The sequence below is a fragment of the Lissotriton vulgaris genome, chromosome 7, assembly GCF_964263255.1.
Source record: "Lissotriton vulgaris chromosome 7, aLisVul1.2, whole genome shotgun sequence".
NCBI lineage: Eukaryota > Metazoa > Chordata > Amphibia > Caudata > Salamandridae > Lissotriton > Lissotriton vulgaris.
The window spans coordinates 266,550,939-266,568,956 of record NC_141695.1 but is presented as its reverse complement, the minus strand read 5'-3'; the positions used below and the strand labels follow the sequence as shown (position 1 = coordinate 266,568,956).

General features: G+C 42.2%; 1 protein-coding gene across 1 annotated transcript; it reads right to left on the bottom strand.

Annotated features, from left to right (window-relative positions):
- Positions 1 to 541: 541 nt before the first annotated feature.
- LOC147701348 (inducible metalloproteinase inhibitor protein-like) lies at positions 542 to 15,805 on the bottom strand. The gene is made up of 4 exons (XM_086928633.1): positions 15,728 to 15,805; positions 14,025 to 14,082; positions 9,123 to 9,203; positions 542 to 1,502 (listed from the first exon to the last, which is right to left on the bottom strand). Exons 2-4 carry the CDS (start codon positions 14,062 to 14,064, stop codon positions 1,144 to 1,146), a joined length of 480 nt encoding a protein of 159 aa, XP_086784759.1. The 5' UTR covers positions 14,065 to 14,082; positions 15,728 to 15,805; the 3' UTR covers positions 542 to 1,143.
- Between the last annotated feature and the right edge of the window lie 2,213 nt (positions 15,806 to 18,018).

The following is an 18,018-nucleotide window of genomic DNA, read 5'->3' as shown; positions in this document are numbered from 1 at the left end:
ATTCCCTTTTTTGCATTTTTCAAGGTGCCAAGTAGCGTACATACATGCCCTTATGGCATGTATGTGCGACACATGTGCACACATGCATGTTCCAGGGGTGCAACAGTGTGTCCATTTGGCACCCTTGAAATTGCATGCTAAATTTGCGATTACATATTGGGTACTCGCAAATTTTGCACACAATTCCTATTCATTCCTATGTGCCTCTAGGACCATATGAATAAATGGGAAGTCATTCCTTATTTGCGAATTGCAATTTGCAAGTCTCAAATAAGGAATATGTAGGAATCGCAATTATTATTGCGAAACCTACATACATTGCATTTTGCGATTCAAAAATAGCGAATTGGTAAAATTCTCTATTATGGAATTGCAAAATCGAATATTTATACATCTTGCCCTATAGTTTTAGATGATATTTTACTATTGAAGGCTCAAAAATCACAGGTTGGTTCCTAAAAAAACTTTATTTTGACTATATCACGTATGATATGGAGTAATTTAGTTGCTATGTGCAATCGAATAATAGACCACAAAAATATGACTTTTAGTCTCTTTTTATTTGCTATTCCAGTTAACACTTTACACAAGAGATCTCCAGTTTATGGGTATTTAATATCCAGTAAACCAATAGTACCCCCTAGAGAACAACTGGGCTCAAAGCACTAAAGCGTTTACAAACTCTGCAGACCTGAGACTTGGAAAATATCATTGTAGGCGTGGTTATGGGGTGAGCTCTTTATCTGTGCAGCTTCTGCAATGAGATATTTACTCTTGTATTTTCCTTATTTTCCTTATCTTGAAAATACCTACAATATAATGTTATCTCACTGAAATACCTCCACTACTATCTCCTTTCATGTTTTACAGACTGTGCATTTTTGAGTTTACAATTGTGAATAAATTATGTTTAAGACATACATAGTTTTCGAAAAGCCATGTGTACATTACCCCACACATTTATGGGGTGGTGGCTCGATGGCACTGCTCTTGAAGTCAACACTTGTTACCAGACATCACATAGCCCATGTCACAGAAGCACCAAGACACCCATGGCCTTTTGCATGATTGTGGTGTATTGTTGTAATTACCACGTGTAAGCAAGCGTGCAGTGCCCCAGGTCTAATAGTGTGCGTGGTCGTTTCAGGGACAGTCCTTCTTAAGGACACACTGATTAGAGTTTAAGACGACATATCCCTCTTTACAGGAACATCCCATCTTGCATTGCATAGTGCAAACCTTTGAAGTGATGTTCTTAGCCACATCCGCACAGGTTAATGGGCAGACTCCGTTGCAGTCCTTATATTCAGCGTTGTTTGGACAGGGGCATGCCTTGGCAGGTATGCATTTCCCATCCTGACGGACATATCCATGCTCACATCCGCATCCTGGTTTGCACATTTCTGTGCACTTCTCATCTGTCCCCACACTGGAAATATTCTTACAGGTTAATTGACAGGAGCCACCACATTGTGAGAAGTCCATGTTGTCGCCACAATTTTCTGTAAGGGAAATGACAGTAACATTATAGATCATATATAATAAATGTCCCAAAGCACTGTGGTTTATAATCATATATCCATTCATTTTAATTACAACCTCTGTTATCAATATGCATATGACTCAGTAAATTTTGGCAGCATCCAAGCACAGTACGTTTTCCAGTGATAGAGATCTCAAGGCTCAGCCCTGAGTCGGTACTGTGCAAAAAACAAGGCTGGGACAGAAGGAAGGAGTAGTGTATTATTATGCAATGAATTAGAAACTGTATATCTAGCAAAAAGGAATATAACCATTCGTGAAATGGTTGCTGTGTATTGAGGACTTTTCTAGAACGATTGTACCAGGTGTGAATTTGAGAGTGTCATTGATGGGCAGGAGCCTTTGTTTTTCGTCTGGACCTGAAGAATATAGTCTGTTACTCAGTGAGCTTTCACATGCAGAGGGACCAACAAGAACGCGGGTGCTAGATGAGTTGGTGTTTTCTAGGTCCATGTACTATTCTTAGCGTTTGTTAAACAAATTTAGCTTTAGACAAAGCAGACTGTGAGGGTAAAATACTCAGCATAGTCCACAAGGCCTGATGGGCAAATGGCTAATGCCTTAAAACACTCATACTTAAAGAAAATTACAATTGATTTTCAGTTGTTCCACTTATAGAATGCTTATTTATTTTACTGACATTTTCGTTACTGACTACTAGGTTTGTAGGGGTCTAGTGTGGTAAGTTAATTAAATAATAATTTATTAATAAATTATTATTCATTATTTAATTGATTTCTAATTATGTAAAATATGGAATACTAACTAATTTACTCATATTTCAGTTGTGGAATGCTATCTTTATAGTTTTAGTTGCAGGCTGCTCAGTCACTGAAGACATCTTAAATTAAATAATTCATGACATCATCCAATAAGTGTGCTAGTTTCCTTGATAGTTTACATAGTGGCCGGTAAGTACCATTATTTATTTACCTAATTTTGTACAGCCTGGGTTCAAGTAATGGGTGTATGTGTTTATAAAATACATCTGCTGCTAATGCACCATAGGTGTGTAGAGGCATTGAACCTGTTATAAATATTTTTATCCAATAGTTGTTCTGTGGGCAGGTGACAGTTTGATTTCTATTCATTATGTTTGACACAACATTTTTGGTTCTCCAGAAAGCTTCCAACAGAAGAACGATTCAAACTTTTATAAGCAGCATTGAGTTATAAAAGAGATTTGTGTTAGCTTTGAACATTTGTAATCAACATAGAAAACTGGGTGCACCTAGTACTGACTTATTTACATGTGCTTGTTTTTCTTCTAAAGATGGGCTATCTGAATAGTTTTCGCTGCAGTATAAAGGATGCAGATTGCACCTTCAGATTTCGGTTATATTAGTATGTTTTTTTTTACAACTGTTGCAAAGCTTGTAGACTATTCTTAATAGATTCTTTTTAATACTCTGGGGTTGATTTCTCATAAGAGTTTCACTGCTTTCAAAGGGTATGGTATTTAATAAACTCTATCCATAGAGTAAAAACTGTATACAGTAACCAGTTCTTTATTGATGTCAACATAAATTCTCAATGTAGGTTTAGTGAGTGTCAGGGATTTAATACAATAAAAATCTGTCCATATGGTTTGGAAATGACAATAACAATTTTTCACTATTTGTCTCCTGGTAAACACTTGTATAGAGTTTGAACACCATAGTCAATGAGGGTTTTTCCAGATATCTGTGGTTGGTTGTTAATGTGAACTGTGCTGCCTGTAAAATGCATGGTATAGTGTTGGTGTTTCATATAATACTTTCTTTTTACACCTAAGGGGGTCAGGGGGTCACATCTGTGATGGCACTAATGATGCCTGATAGTTTCTTGAGCATGTTTTTTATATACTTTCAGGATTCTAATGCCATACTTAATTTCTGGAGCCATTTGTGGGAAAACAAATATTGGATAATGTCATCAGTGATGTCATAAATTATGTCATTTGAGAAGTCATGACTGATGTCATAAATGATGTCACATTGCATGTCATGAGTGATGTCATATGTGAGGTCCTAAGCAGTCAATGCTAACTATAATGAAGTTAATCAGTTTACCTACAGTTACTTGGAGTGGGAATAGTAAATTTCATCCCTAACAAATCCAACGCTTTCTAGACTGTTGCACAGGTTGGAGTTGCAATAGTAAATTTTACCCCTCCGAACCGCAATGCTTTCCCTACATTTGCACTCTTTGAAGTGGGAATAGTACATTTAACCCATTCAAAGTTCTAAACTTTCCCTACTGTTGTGTGGACTGGAGTGGGAAGAGTAAAACTTCTCCCCTCAAAAGTCCAATGCTTTCCCTACTGCTGTTGAGAATGGAATAGGAATAGTAAATGTAAGTTCTCTGAAATCTAACACTTTCCCTAATATTGCAGTAACTGAAGTAGGAATGGTAAATCTAACCCTTCCGAAATCCAACTGTTTCCTTATTGTTGCATAAACTAGAGTGGGAATAGTATATTTAATATTCTTTATCTCCAGTAGTTTTCATAATATAGGTTAAATAGTTTGATGAGTCATTATAAAATTTTAAAAACTAATACAACACTCACTTTAGTTGGTGTCTGGTAGGTTTTAGGGTGAACCGTGAAGTCGGGTCCGAGAATGAGGGGCTGGCCCATAATGTGGTTTCAATATAAAAGAAAAAGAGTGACCCTGTGACCCACAGGGGAACTCGGTAAATCAACAGTTAAAGAAAGGTTGTTTCCCGGATATGATCCTTATACTGCTCAAATTATCAAAAGAGCTATCTCCGTCTCACCCACTCTTGCTTAGTATTAATTACACAACACATTCACGCTCAAATGACCTTATTACAACTTCCAGCCTGATTGAAAGTAGAACCAAAGACAAGGCAATATATTCTTACAAGATTTAACCTAACAATGTTAATTGCATTTACATTCTTCTTTATTAAAAACAATATACATCTTATACTTAATTCTTAAAACAGACAATGTGGAGTTTGTCTATCTTGCACAATACCACAATGAAAATTCAAATCCAAACACTATTTCTAATTTCCAAATTTGGTTCTACTTTCAATCAGGCTGGAAGTGGGAATGAGGTCCTTTGAGCGCGAATGTGTTGTCTAATTAATACTGAGCAAAAGTGGGTGAGACGGAGATAGCTCTTTTGATAGTTTGAGTATTATAAGGATCATACCCGGGAAACAACCATTCTTTAACCATAATGTGGTTTCCCGATGACTTCTTGAACATGACTACAGTCGAACCACTAAACTGAACTACACCAAAATTGGCAGAAAGCTTGATCTTGGTCCAGAGTAGTGCCTTTAGCTAGTTTGGTGTGAATATGCTCAGTAGTTTTAGAGATATTAACCTAACTCCAAATTTGCATATCTAGCGACGCGGGATCTGACAGTTCTCATGTTGTAATCTTATTGACTGCTAACACTTCAACAAGGAAATTTGGCAGCTATCTTGAGACGCAGCTTCAGCCGAGTCTCATAAAACGTTCAAAATATAGAAAAGTGGGGAAGGGTAGGAATACTCTGACCCCCTAGATGTGAGGATGTGGTCCCCACTGAGGTTAAATTTTTTTCAATATTGTCATAAAATTGTGGGTGGATTTATGGCAAAATTGAAAATAAAAACAGGCACAGTCTCCCGTGCTTGTTTTAAAATGAGCCCCAGGGTGGGCCAGGTCCCTGTGGCATTTTTAAAAAAAAAGTAGGGAGGCAAAATAAATCTAAGAAACATGCAGAAAGGGGCATAGTAAAGGTCAACAACGAGCTGAAAGAGGCGAAATAATGGTGTTAAAAAAGCTAAAAGAGGCAGAATAGAGGTCATACATGAGCAGAAAAAGGCAGAATAAATGTAAGAAATGATCAGAAAGAGGCAAAATAGAGACCAGAAATGAGCAGATTGATGCAAAGTAAAGTTCAGAAACGAGCATAAAGAGGAAGAATAGGTATACGAAATTAGCATAAAGAGGCACAATAGGTATAACAAATTAGCAAGAAGAGGCAAAATAAAGGTCAGAAACAAGCAGAAAGAAGAAAAATAGAGATAAGAGACACTCAGAAAGAGGCAAAATAAAGGTCAGAAATGAGCGGTAGGAGGCAAAATAGAGACCAGAAACGAGCAGAAGGAGGCAAAATAGAATATGCAATTTAGACCTTCAAATGTTGTTAATTATGTTGATATAACACCCAGCAATGTCAGAATTGCATCCCAGGTATGGCTTGGTTTACTAGCAAGGGATAAGGGATCCAGTTCCTTTACTATGTTATGGCCATTGACTTGTTATGGCATTATTATTGAGCTTCTGATGCACTACATGACAGCATTGTGACCTACTGCTAAGATAGGATCTCTTTGGAGTTGCAGTCATGGCTGTCAATGGGCACAAGAGGAAGTTGGGGACATAACAAACAGGCAGTGGTGAGGGCCGGGTGAAATATGAGGGTTGTGAGGCAGGGGTGTTGCTCTCCACATGCATTATCACAATGGGATTATGGCTCTGCAGCATTAAAAGGATCAGGCGGAATGTGACTGTAAGGTAGGCGCATTTGCTTGTCATCGAATAACTGCCTGCCTGTGCCCCCTGTCCAATCCCCTGAATTTATAGGTCACACCAGGGGTATAGTTTTTCTTCTAGACGGATTGTGGCCATACCCTGATGACATGGAATTATTTGAGGTATAGGGGATGCGGTTTTAACTGTGACATCAAGCAACAAATGTATTTATACAACCAATTTGATTGTGGAAACAAAACACGAGAGCAGGAACTGGTTCCTCCACCCAGAATGAATCATTGTAAATCTTTTCGTAGGGCCCTGCGTATGGAGTGGGACAGCCACGATCCATTGCCACACGTGACACTGGAGCGTGTACTAGACAAACCCTCTGCTATGAGCCAGACAACTCACCTCGTCACATCACCCAACTCCTGCATGGGACTCACTCAAAGTGAGATTCCTAAAGTATGAAGGAAAAGCAGTTCAGAGACTCCTTTAATAGGGATAGAGCCGCTGAGCTGCACAGGGTTTATTTTATCCCGGACAGACAGGCAGCTCTAATCTAAGGAAGAGGGAGAAAATGAGGAGACCAGAGAGGAAAACAAATGTGTGTGTATGGAATGAGAGCAAGAGTCACAAAGAGAAACAGAATAATAACAATAGCAAAAGCAAGTAACCTCAATGCTGGTTTGGTAAATGTAAAACTGAACACGATGATGAGGGCCAACATGATGCTCTCAAGATGCCTATTGCTAGCACCACTGCTTTGCCTTTTGGGGATGATACCCTGCTGCTTTCTCGTACCCCCATGGGCTAGCAGGAATTGCTAAATCACTTTTTGGAGTTTAGTTTGGACCAGGGTTTAGAGATCAATGCAAGCAAATCCAAGTTTGTGGCCATCAACCCCCATCGCACGTTTAGGAATAAGATGACTGTGGATGGATCTAGCATCGATCAGGTCAGGAGGTTTGAGTATCTGGGAGCTAGGCTTACTGACAAGCTCTCTTGGGATCTACAGTTGGCAAGGAGTAATTCTACATTAACACATAGAGTAGTCGCCATCACCAAGAAATATAAAGCACCCACCACCAGGGCTGTGTCCCCAGCCCTTGAGATGTATAGAGCTGTAGCCAAGGGAGGTGCATTGAATTGGGTGGAAAATTGAGGGTCAGAAGACACTTCACAACTGAATATACCAAAAAATAAATGCATATGATCAGTTGTGAATGTCCTAGTAAGCACACCAAATATTCACTTAACATGGGATCTCAGCCTCGAAAGGGTCAATCAAAATAATTTCTTAAAAACGATTATTTATTAGGATAGAATTTGCACAACCCGGGAGATGGCTCCTTTCAAAGCTGCACTGAAGGCGCTAATGCTGTTGGATAAGAGCTGAATTATGACATGCCTCAAAGCCATGAAAACTCTACGTAAAGAGGCAAAACTCGAGGGTGTGTTGACAGAACCTGGTAGGTTCAGGAGAAACATGGTCAAATGGGTCAAAATATCTACTGGGAGCATATTCTTCACAAGATATGACATGAGGTGAGGCCTGATGTTTACATTTCTAAGTAATACATATACCCAGCTTTTTGGGCCGTTCCTCGATAGAATTATTCTCTCTGCAGCAAAGTCTTTGTATGTTCGCTTCTGTGTGGGAACACTTCCACTTAGCCCTTTCATCTTGAGGTAGGGGAAAGAGGGGAAGTGCAGAGTGAGTGCTCTTTTTGTCCTAATATGGCAGAAACTGAGGTGCATGTTGTATTAATATGCCATTAGTACACAATAACCGAGATCTATGTGGACTCTGCCTCTATGCCGCAACCTAGGCACTAACCAATCTCTGGTAGCTCTACAGGTATTAAAATACGATATATATGACCCCACTGGATTTTATTTTGCAAGATTTTTTAAATGGGCAGTTTGTTAAAGCAGCTGTAGTGCAGCAATGTGCAACAGATGTCTTCAGTGCCCAATCTTTAGAGATGGTGTCTGTAATATAAACTATGGCAGGGGCACTTCACTCCTACAGTGAGAGGGGATGTGGCCTTACGGCTAGAGAGGTCGACTTCGAAGCTGGGGAACCATGTTCGAGTCTCGGCAACGACGTTCAACATCCTGTGTTTCTGGACAAATCACTTAATCTCACTGTGCCTAATAAAAATGAACGTGACTGTCTGCAACAAAACTGGTGCACATGGAAAGCGCTCAGATTATACCTGATGATTTCAGTTCGAATTTGCGCTATAGAAAAGAAAAGAAAGTGCCTTTGGAGGAACTGACTTGTTAGCTTAGTTGTATCCCCGACTGGTTCTCGGACATCATAGCTAACTGTTTTGCTACTAGTCTTCTGGCCTTGTTTTCGGGATCTATTGTTGGAAAAAGCAATTATTCTTTAGTAATGCCGTGATCGTTGACATGGTACCATCATTATACCCTTCCCCTCTTAAAAAGTACCGCCTATTGTTACTTGTGAACCGTGGCTACGAAATGTTTTTAATTCTCGAAAACTGTTATAAACTTACATTGCACTTTTTGCATCTTTCCGGAAATCTTTTCTCTGAGACGCTTTATTTATTCTCTACCGCTGATCTTTAGATGTTAGCGTGGGGTCCGAAATCGATAGACACTGTACTTGTTACTAGATACTACCATGAACTTATCCACATTGGAATGTATTTCTTATGGCATTTCTCCAAGATCTTGGGTTGTTTACTATTTGATTTTATTGTGTAATAATTCATGCTTATTGGATATTTTATGAGATGTTTTTATCCATAATTCATTGTACTTTTTAAGATGTTATTTCACCGAAAAAAAGGAAATGAATGATTGATGTACAATAAGAAACCCCTGACACTTCCTATATTGGCATCGTCTTCAACCCTATGAATCCCACTACTCCTACCCCTGTCCCTATTCCTAGGGTTATTCCTAGCTTTAGCCTCCATGTTGAAGAAACTTTTTTGTGAGATCAAAACAGAGATTATTTTAATCACTTTAATTGTAAACAGATAATACTATGAAATCAAATGGGACGTGATCAGTAATGGATTCCTGCTTCCTGAATGATACATGGGTTATTTTACTTACCATGGTCATCATCACGATCATCATTATCATCATCATCATCATCATCATCACATTTTACTGTTCCAAGCATTGTAGTTAGCACTGGAAAACAAAAATATGAACATAAATGCAAGCATGGCATTGTAGCTTCTCTTACTGCTAATTTCATTACAGATAAATAAACAATTTGAGATCAAGCAAGATGTCATCCCGTTAACCGAATATCGCCATGCTAGAATGAAGCCAATAATCAATGTCATTTAGTTTGTTGCAGCAGAAAAAATGGAAGGTGTTTGACGTCCGATTGGACACGGCTACAAATTACTGATCACAAAGTCCTTCATCAGATCTCCACTGAAAATATCAATATGAACATTTCACAATATCAAATATAGGTTTCAATTTTATAACACAAAGAAAGGCAAAAGGGCTATAGGACAGTCGCACTAGTATTTATCTGTATTAGTTCATTAGTTAGAGCAAGACATTCAACTGTTTGTGATTCTATCGCCAATGAATCACTACACAAAATGACTTAGCACATACAGGACAGGACTGTTTATTATATACACGTGTTATCATTGATAATATCAATAATCTTTTTTAGAAACCACATTTCCATCATTGATGATGCCCAGAATCATAATTAATATAGACCAAATATATAAATCATCCAACCCGTAATTACGGGAGGGTACATCAGTAGTATACAAGAGTCAAGGAATCTTGATGAAAAGATCTTGATTTATTTCCATTCTTTTTGTAGATGTAAACATGAATTCAGCCCAACCAATGCGTTCCGTCCTAAACGGACTTCATCAGGGTTATAAGTAAATGCTCAAAACCAGGTGTCTGAACATGGTAGATGGTAAATGTTGCTTTGGATCTATGGAACAGCAAGATAATTGTTCATAATTAATTCACTTCTGATGAGGAAGATGGAGGGTTGGAATAAATAAACTGGAGTTGAACATAGAATATTTGATGACTCATCATTGACTCTATCATCTAGGATGCACTCAATTACAACGAAAATCCTAACTAAAGATGATTCACCTGGTTTTGAGCATTTACTTACAACCCTGATGATCTCTGTTGAGGGCCTTCCCTAGGGGTGACTTATATGTACTTAAGAAACTGTCATTTCGACCTGGCAAAATAAACCTTTTGCCAGGTCAAAATGGCAGTTTTAAACTGAACACAATCAATCAATCAATCATTTGTAAAGTGCACTACATACCCGCGAGGGTCTCAAGGCACTGTGGGGGGGGGGGGGGCGCTACTGATCGAACAGCCAGGTCTTGAGTATCCTCCTGAAGGTCAGCAGGTCTTGGGTCTGTCATAGGCTCAGTGGTAGGGTGTTACATGTCTTGGCTGGGAGGTGGAAGGAGGATCTCCTACTGGTGGTTGTTCTTCGGATGCGCGGGATGGTGGCGAGTGAGTGGTCGGAGGAGCATTGCTGGTGGTTGGGGATGTAGAAGGAGAGCCGTCTGTTGAGGGAGGCTGGGCCGGTCTTGTGGAGTGCCTTGTGTGCGTGGGTGAGAAGCTTGAAGGATATCCTCTTGTTGACGGGGAGTCAGTACAGGTTTCTATGGTGGGGGTGATGTGGCCATGGCATGGTACATCGAGGATCAGTCGTGCCGAGGCGTGTTGGATGCGTTGTAGTCATTTGATGATCTTGGTCGGGGCTTCAGCGTAGAGAGCGTTTTCGTAGTCGAGTCTGCTGCTGACGAGGGCCTGGGTGACTGTCTTTCTTGTATCTGTCGGGATCCATCTGTAGATCTTGTGGAGCATGCGGAGGGTGTTGAAGCAGGAGGAGGAGACGGCCTTTACTTGCTTGGTCATTAAGAGTGTTGAGTCGAGGTTGATTCCAACATTGCGTGGGTGGTTGGTGGGTGTCAGGGTTGCCCCCAGTACCGTCGGCCAGCAGGAGTCATCCCAAGCTGAAGGGGTGGAGCCGAGAATGAGAACCTCCTTCTTGTCCGAGTTCAGCTTCAGACGGCTGGTCTTCATCCAGTCGGTGACAGCCTTTATTCCTTCGTTGAGGTTGCCTTTGGCAGTGATGGGATCCTTGGTGAGGGAGAGGATCAGCGCTGAGTGTTGTCGGCGTAGGAGATTATGTTGAGGTTGTGCTGTCGGGCTGTGTGAGTGGGGCCATGTAAATTTTGAACAGCGGACGCTCTGGGTTCTGCCAGGGAGGAAGGAGGTGGTCCAATCCAGAGCCTTGTCTTGGATCCCTGCGGCGTGCGCGTAGTGTGCGGTGGCAGACGGTGTCGAAGGCGGCAGATAGGTCTAGGAGGATGAGTGTTGCGGTCTCACCGTTGTCCAGCAGGGTCCTGCTGTCATCGGTGGCGGCGATGAGGGCAGTCTCGGTGCTGCGGTTACTGCAGAACCCTGCTGGTGTCATCAATGCTCATGCTGGCCCAGGCTAGCAGGGGGTCTGTTATGTTGCTGTCTGTTGGGGCTATCTGGGTGTTGAATCTGTTGTGGATGTCTCCTATCTTGCGGTGGAAGAAAGTGGCAAGGGAGTTGCACAGGGCTTGAGACGTCGGGATGTCGTCGGTGTTGGAGCTGGGGTTGGAGAGTTCTTTCATGATGTTGAAGAGCTCCTTACTATTGTGTGCATCGTTGTCAAGACGGTCTGCTTGGCCACCCTGATGAGATGGTGGTGGTTGCGGATGGCGTCCTTGTGTGCTGTCCGGAGTTTGGTATACACCTGTTACAACGCATTTGTTACAACGCACTACTGTTACAACGCGACTATTACAACGCATACCATTACAACGCATTGCGCTGGGGGGCGCTCTAGGATAGGGAATAAGTATAATTTACTATCCAACACCTTCCCTAGGGTCCACGGGGACTGGAGTTAGAATAGTAAATTATACTTACCACTATCCAGCACCTCAAAGCGCTATGCGTTGTAATGGTATGCGTTGTAATGGTCGTGTTGTAACGGTAGGTAGTTGTAATAGTATGCGTTGTAACATGGTACATCCCCGGAGTATGTTCACTGTGCCATTTCTTCTCTAGTTTCCAGCAGGCCTGCTTGGAGGCTAGGAGTTCTGGGGTGAACAAGCTGGCACTCTTGCTGGTGTCTCTGTGGAGGTGTTTCTTCAGTGGGGCGAGGGTGTTGGCGCAGTCCTCGATCCAGCGTCTGAGGCTGTGGGCAGCATCGTCGGTGTTGGAGGGTTTGTGGGTGGGCTGAGAGCGCGGTTTGCGTGTAGTTGGTCTTCGGTGATTTTGCTCCACCAGGGGTGAGGGATCTGTTGGGTGCAGTGGTGTGTGGTGGGCTACTGGAAGGCGAAGTGGATGCAGCGATGGTCGGTCCAGAGGAGTTTGCTGGTGTGGCTGACGAAGAAGTGCGGGCTTGAGGAGAAGACAGGGGTCGAGCGTGTGGCCGGTGGAGTGGGTAGGCGTTGTGACGAGTTGCTTCAGTCCAAGGTTGGCTAGGTTATCAATCAGGGCTGTGGAGTTGTTGTCAACTTGTCAAGGTGAAAGTTCAGGTATCCGAGGATGTGGACGGTGGAGGTCAGGGCGTGCGTGCTGATCAAGTCGGCGATGGAGTCACTGAACTGGGGGTGGGATCCAGGGGGTTGGTAGACGAGGGTGCCTCTGAGGGTGGAGTTAGGGTCTGGTTGGATCTGGAAATGCATGTGTTCAGGGGTGCTGAGCTCGTCATTGGTGCTAGTCGAGAACCTGATGCTGTTCTTGTGGACAATGGTGATTCCTCCTCCTACTCCGTTGGTGCGGTCTCTGCGGGTGATCTTGTAGCTATCTCGGATGGCTATGGCGATGTCGAGGGTGGAGGAGTCGTTAAACCAGGTCTCTGTCAGGAAGGATGTTGTGTTGAGCAGGTCCCAGAGCTCGATGGTATGTTTGCGTGCAGAGCGGGTGTTCGTTAGTATGCATCGGAGGTGGTTGGGGTCTTTCTTGGCAGGTGGTTCGTCGGCTCTGAGGCTGGTGTAGCTGCAGTTCCAGCAGATGAAGGGGCCGTGTCTGCGTTTCTGGGCGGCCTTGAAGCAGGTATGGCTCCGTCCGGAGTTTAGAGCGTGCAGAGTGATGGCGTCGTAGTGGCGGTGGTTGTCATGGCGGGTGCGGGGGCCAGGGGTTCTGGTGCTGGGCCCGGTCCAGGCACCGACGGGCGCAGACGGGTTTGCCTTTGGAGCGGCCGCGCAACAGCCGGCATATATGGGCTGGCGGGGGGGAGAAGCAGCTGGGAGGCGGGAGGCGGAGACAGCGAATGGGCAGTGGCCGTACGGGGGGATGGGCCACAGGGGACGCAGCAGCGAGGGCGGTGAGGGACAATGAGGGTAACAGAAGGAAAAAGGGGCACAAAATCGAGGGAAAACGAGTGGTATAGAAGGCAAAAGGGCACAAAAAACGAGAGGAACGGAAGGCAAAAGGGGCACAGAAACGAGGGAAAAATGAGTGGCACAGAGAGCAGAAGGGCACAAAGCAACGAGTGGAACAGAGTGCAGAAGGGCACAAAAAGGAGTGGAACAGAAGGCAAAAGGGGCACAAAAACAAGGGAAAAAAGAGTGGCACAGAGAGCAGAAGGGCAAAAAACGAGTGGAACAGAGGTAGCTTAACCATACTAGAGACTTATAAGTAAATTAAATATTTCAATTGGGATAGGCCAATATTACCATGTTTAGAGGCTATAGTAAAAGCACTTTAGCACTATAGTTTTTCTTGCATCTGATGAAAAGGACCATACAGGGAATCCTAGCAATTGTTAATATAGGAGATGAGGGCAATGGCGTTCCAGCGGTTAAGGACTAACTATTCATCAAATGATCAATCATCATCTTTAAGTCATTGAACCAGTTCAATAGAATGTGAAGCGATAAACCAATTAACAATTTGGACTTGTTTTACGACGTGTTAAGGCTCTCCCCTTTAAGCTTGGTTTGCACTCACCTGCTGCCAGCAGAAGGAAGACACATTTTCTGTTCAGCATTGTAACAGTTAAGCAAGCCTGTAAACAAAAGAATTTTAGTACACATGAGAAGGAGATGTAGATTATTTCAACTATAAGACACAGGAGCATGAGAGACCCAAAGCTGGCAAAAACCTTTCAATGTCAAATGATCCTCCTTCACTATTACTTGTGAAATACTATTGCAACATTGTGTTGAGGTTGATGCATGTTTCTCATTCCCACAGACCTGGGTGTCCAAACAGTGCTCCCACTGGACAGGCATATAAGTTCTCTGTACCTCTGCCATCCCACACTGCATCACCCAGTGCCCACTGGTAGATAGAAAATATGCTTTTAAGATGAAATCCGGGTGACGCCCCAGAAAAGCACCCAGTAACACTGAGTCTGAGCAGTTATTCCCCATTGCAATGGGCGGACGTTGGTGCAGAGACAACAACTGGTAACATAGATTCTGGCCCTCAGTACCTCCAATTCAAATTCTGGCATATATTTTGTGATTACAGTTGCACTATCCCTCTCTCTGACTTTCTCACTCTCTGTCTCTCCCTCTAAGGCACATGAATCATTATCTCAGTCTCTCTAGGTGTGTTCTATTCTCTAGTTTTCTTTTTCTTTTGCCTATGTCTTCTTTTTCTCTGTTTGTCTCTCTATGATACTCTGTGACTGTCTCTCTCGGTGCTCTCAGTCAAGAGGTCAAAATCTCATGTTACTTAAATTGTTCCTCTCCCCATGATTGTCTCAATAATTTTCGCGCTCTCCTACTCTCAGGTGCTTCCTCTGGTTTCCAGCGGTAGCTTCTTCCTTAGGGCAAAGAAGCGTTGCCCTATTAGAGCCAACAAATGCTAACATTAAAAAGAAGATGATAATAAAACAATTTTATTAGCATTCTATTTTTTATAACATAGCCAAAGCCGAGTCTTGGGGATGAACCATCCTGATGACAGCAGCAAGCATGTAGGAGGAGTGATGGTCACTACAAGTGCACATGTCGCTTTGGCCACCTATCTTAGGATGGCCAAACCGACATGCACACTTATATTTCTCCAAATCGAGCTTTGTTGTGCGGTTGGGTGGGGAACAGCAGGCACCGGCCCCCAGTCCCTGTTGAAACGCAAAACAAGCTTGTTCGGACCAATCCTGGCGCTTCTCTCACGGCAAGAGAGCAGTATCTGGATTGGTGCAGGGGAGTCTAGTAGCCTGTGCACCAGCAGCAGAGGAGCAGAAGAGCACCGAGTTGAAAGGCAGTACGCTGCAGGTAAGTTAACTTTTATTTTTTGTGTTCTTGTCCCCTGCGCAGCCCACCACTTTTAACCGACAGGAGCTACCACTGCTGGTTTTTAGTTTCTCTACTTTGCTATATGGGAACTTAGATAAAAAATATAAAAGCATTCTAAACAGACTGTGGAAAAATTAAAACAATTTAATCAGTAGGGGGTGATTACATTTCTATATTGGAATTATGTTTAAAAAATGAAAAGGAAAAACATAAAAGAACCACCAGTCTTCATGAGGATCTTGCGCTATTTGAAAATATTGTCATAGTTTAATCACATAAAGAAATTAAGCCTTTTAGTCACAGGCATTGGTCACAACCACACACATGAACAAATGTTAGTGAAACCCAGGTTATGGAATGACATAGTAATTTAGGAGCTCCAAAGCAATGCAAACAGAAACATACCTGTCTTTAGCACTGCAGAAGGTCTTCATACACAGGTCGCCTGGGAATGAGCATCTCCTTCCAGCGCTGGAGTTTATATGGTCCAGAATTTTGCCTGGGGTTCAAAGAGGTGTTCCCTATCATTTCTGATCGTTGCACAATTTGGGAATCGTAAACCTAAATTTAAAGGCAACACCCGCTTCCTCTCCTAATTTAAGACACTTCATCTCTCTGTTACATAACTTGCTGCAATATGTATTGTTACGAAATCTTTAAGATATAGAGTTGGATTTGAACTGTATGGTGGAACTGCTATTTATTTCAAAAGTGCACTCAATCATCACACTTTTTGGCAAATTCTTTCTTACCTTTATGCATTTGATACAGAAACAAATCTTATTTTCATATAGTTCCCACTGCATTAGCAAAGCCATCAGGGTAGGCTTTAATGTGATGAACTAAATAATGCAATAAGTGATGGATGGAATGCTTGAATTAATCTCAGTCACTGGTAGTTACTCAGGGAAGCATACCAAACATTGTTATTTGCACACCATGCCACCTCAGTTTGGACCCCATATATGCAAATCAGTATTGAATCTGCCCCATTGGTAACATTACAGCCCAAACTACCAAAGCAGGTCCTTCCTGAACTGCAATCCAGGACACGTTTCAGCCTTATTATGGGCTCATTAGCCAGGTACACCTTAGTTCCAGTAACACAATGTACCATTACAGTCCCACTCAAGGTGAAATACTAAAGTATTCAAAAAGGTATAGAACTGTGCACCCATCTTGCTGGTTTCCATGATGGTCAATTTCATATTTCCTTCTTTTCCTTTAGCAGCTTTTTTACTTCCTCTCGAAGGTTGTATGATGTATGATGGAACCATGCTTGCTAATACCATGCAAACCTTAACAATTCAACAATTACAATGCAAATACCTTCACCACGCATGTCAACACTAGCAATTTTTACCATGCATGCCATTACAATAAAACTGAAAGTTTACCCAGGAAAATATAAAGCTTTTTTAAAATCTCCCTCTCTCTCTTTCTTTATATATATACATATATATATATATATTTTTTTTGAGTTGTTGATAAAATAAACCAAGCTGAAATCACCCAAGTCTTAAGTGCCGCATCATTGGAGTAAAATTGTTGTTTTGGGCCATGGTCCGGCCCCTATGCTGAGCACCAGTAGTTGAGCGCAAAACAGGGTCTGAAGGATCACATTGCATACAATATATATATATATATATATATATATATATATATATATATATATATTACCTACTGGCAGTCGCCAGTAGGTAGTTATAGTTAGGATTTTTTTCAATGTTAAATCTCAAAATTCTATTTGGAATAACTTTGGCACCGGTGGACGAATCTGCCTGAAAATTTCCTGAAAATGGCCTTGTCGAGCTCCGGTTCCTCCTTGAAAGTTTGGGGGGGATACGTCAAGCGGGGGCCGAGATAAAAGGGGGGTCCCAAAACGCGTTTTCCCCATGTTAATTTCCATAGGGCGGTCGATTTCACTTTTAGCCCGAACGGCTGAATGGATTTCCACCAAACTTGGCAAAATTGTAGGGACTGGTAGCCCGATGTGCCTTTGCTATGTCTCAAGATATGTGCTGCAGTGGATTTTGAGTAATTTAGGTTCAAAAAAATATAAATATCTATAGGCGCTCTCCGGTGCGCGCACCGGAGAGCGCTCCAGGCGCGCCACGCGACTTGCGCGCAGAAAGCTGATTGGCTCTCAGTTGTCTGTAAACATTCTAAACAGTCCGGAGCGGCCGCCATCTTGTGTCTCGGTAGGATCGAGACACGAGAGGTGGGCAAAACAAAGAGGGAAATGACCATAAGGGGGCAGGGTAGACCCCCCTTGACCCCCTAGGTTTGATGTGGGGGCTATAAAAGGGCCCCGCGGGGCATTTAAAATATTTTTTTTTTTCGTTTTGCGCGGGGGAAGCGCCCGGTACGCGCACCGGGGAGCGGCCCGGGGAGCGTACTATGAGGAAAAAAGATGACAGAGTTTTTAAAAAATGAAGTTTTTATTTAGAAATTGGAGGTAGTTCTAAAAAGAACTTTTTTTTTTTTTCTTTTTGTTGTTTTATATTTTTTTGTGTTTTTTGAACTTTTTGAACTTTTTTTGGCTTTTCAAAACAGTTTTATATTTTTTTTGTATTTTTTTAGGGGGAGAAACAAAAAAAGGGAATTGAAACTGGCTCAACTGGAGCAAAAAAATAAAAAACCCCAAAAATTACTTCTTTTTGGGGCACTTGTGATTATCACCTGCAAGGACGATG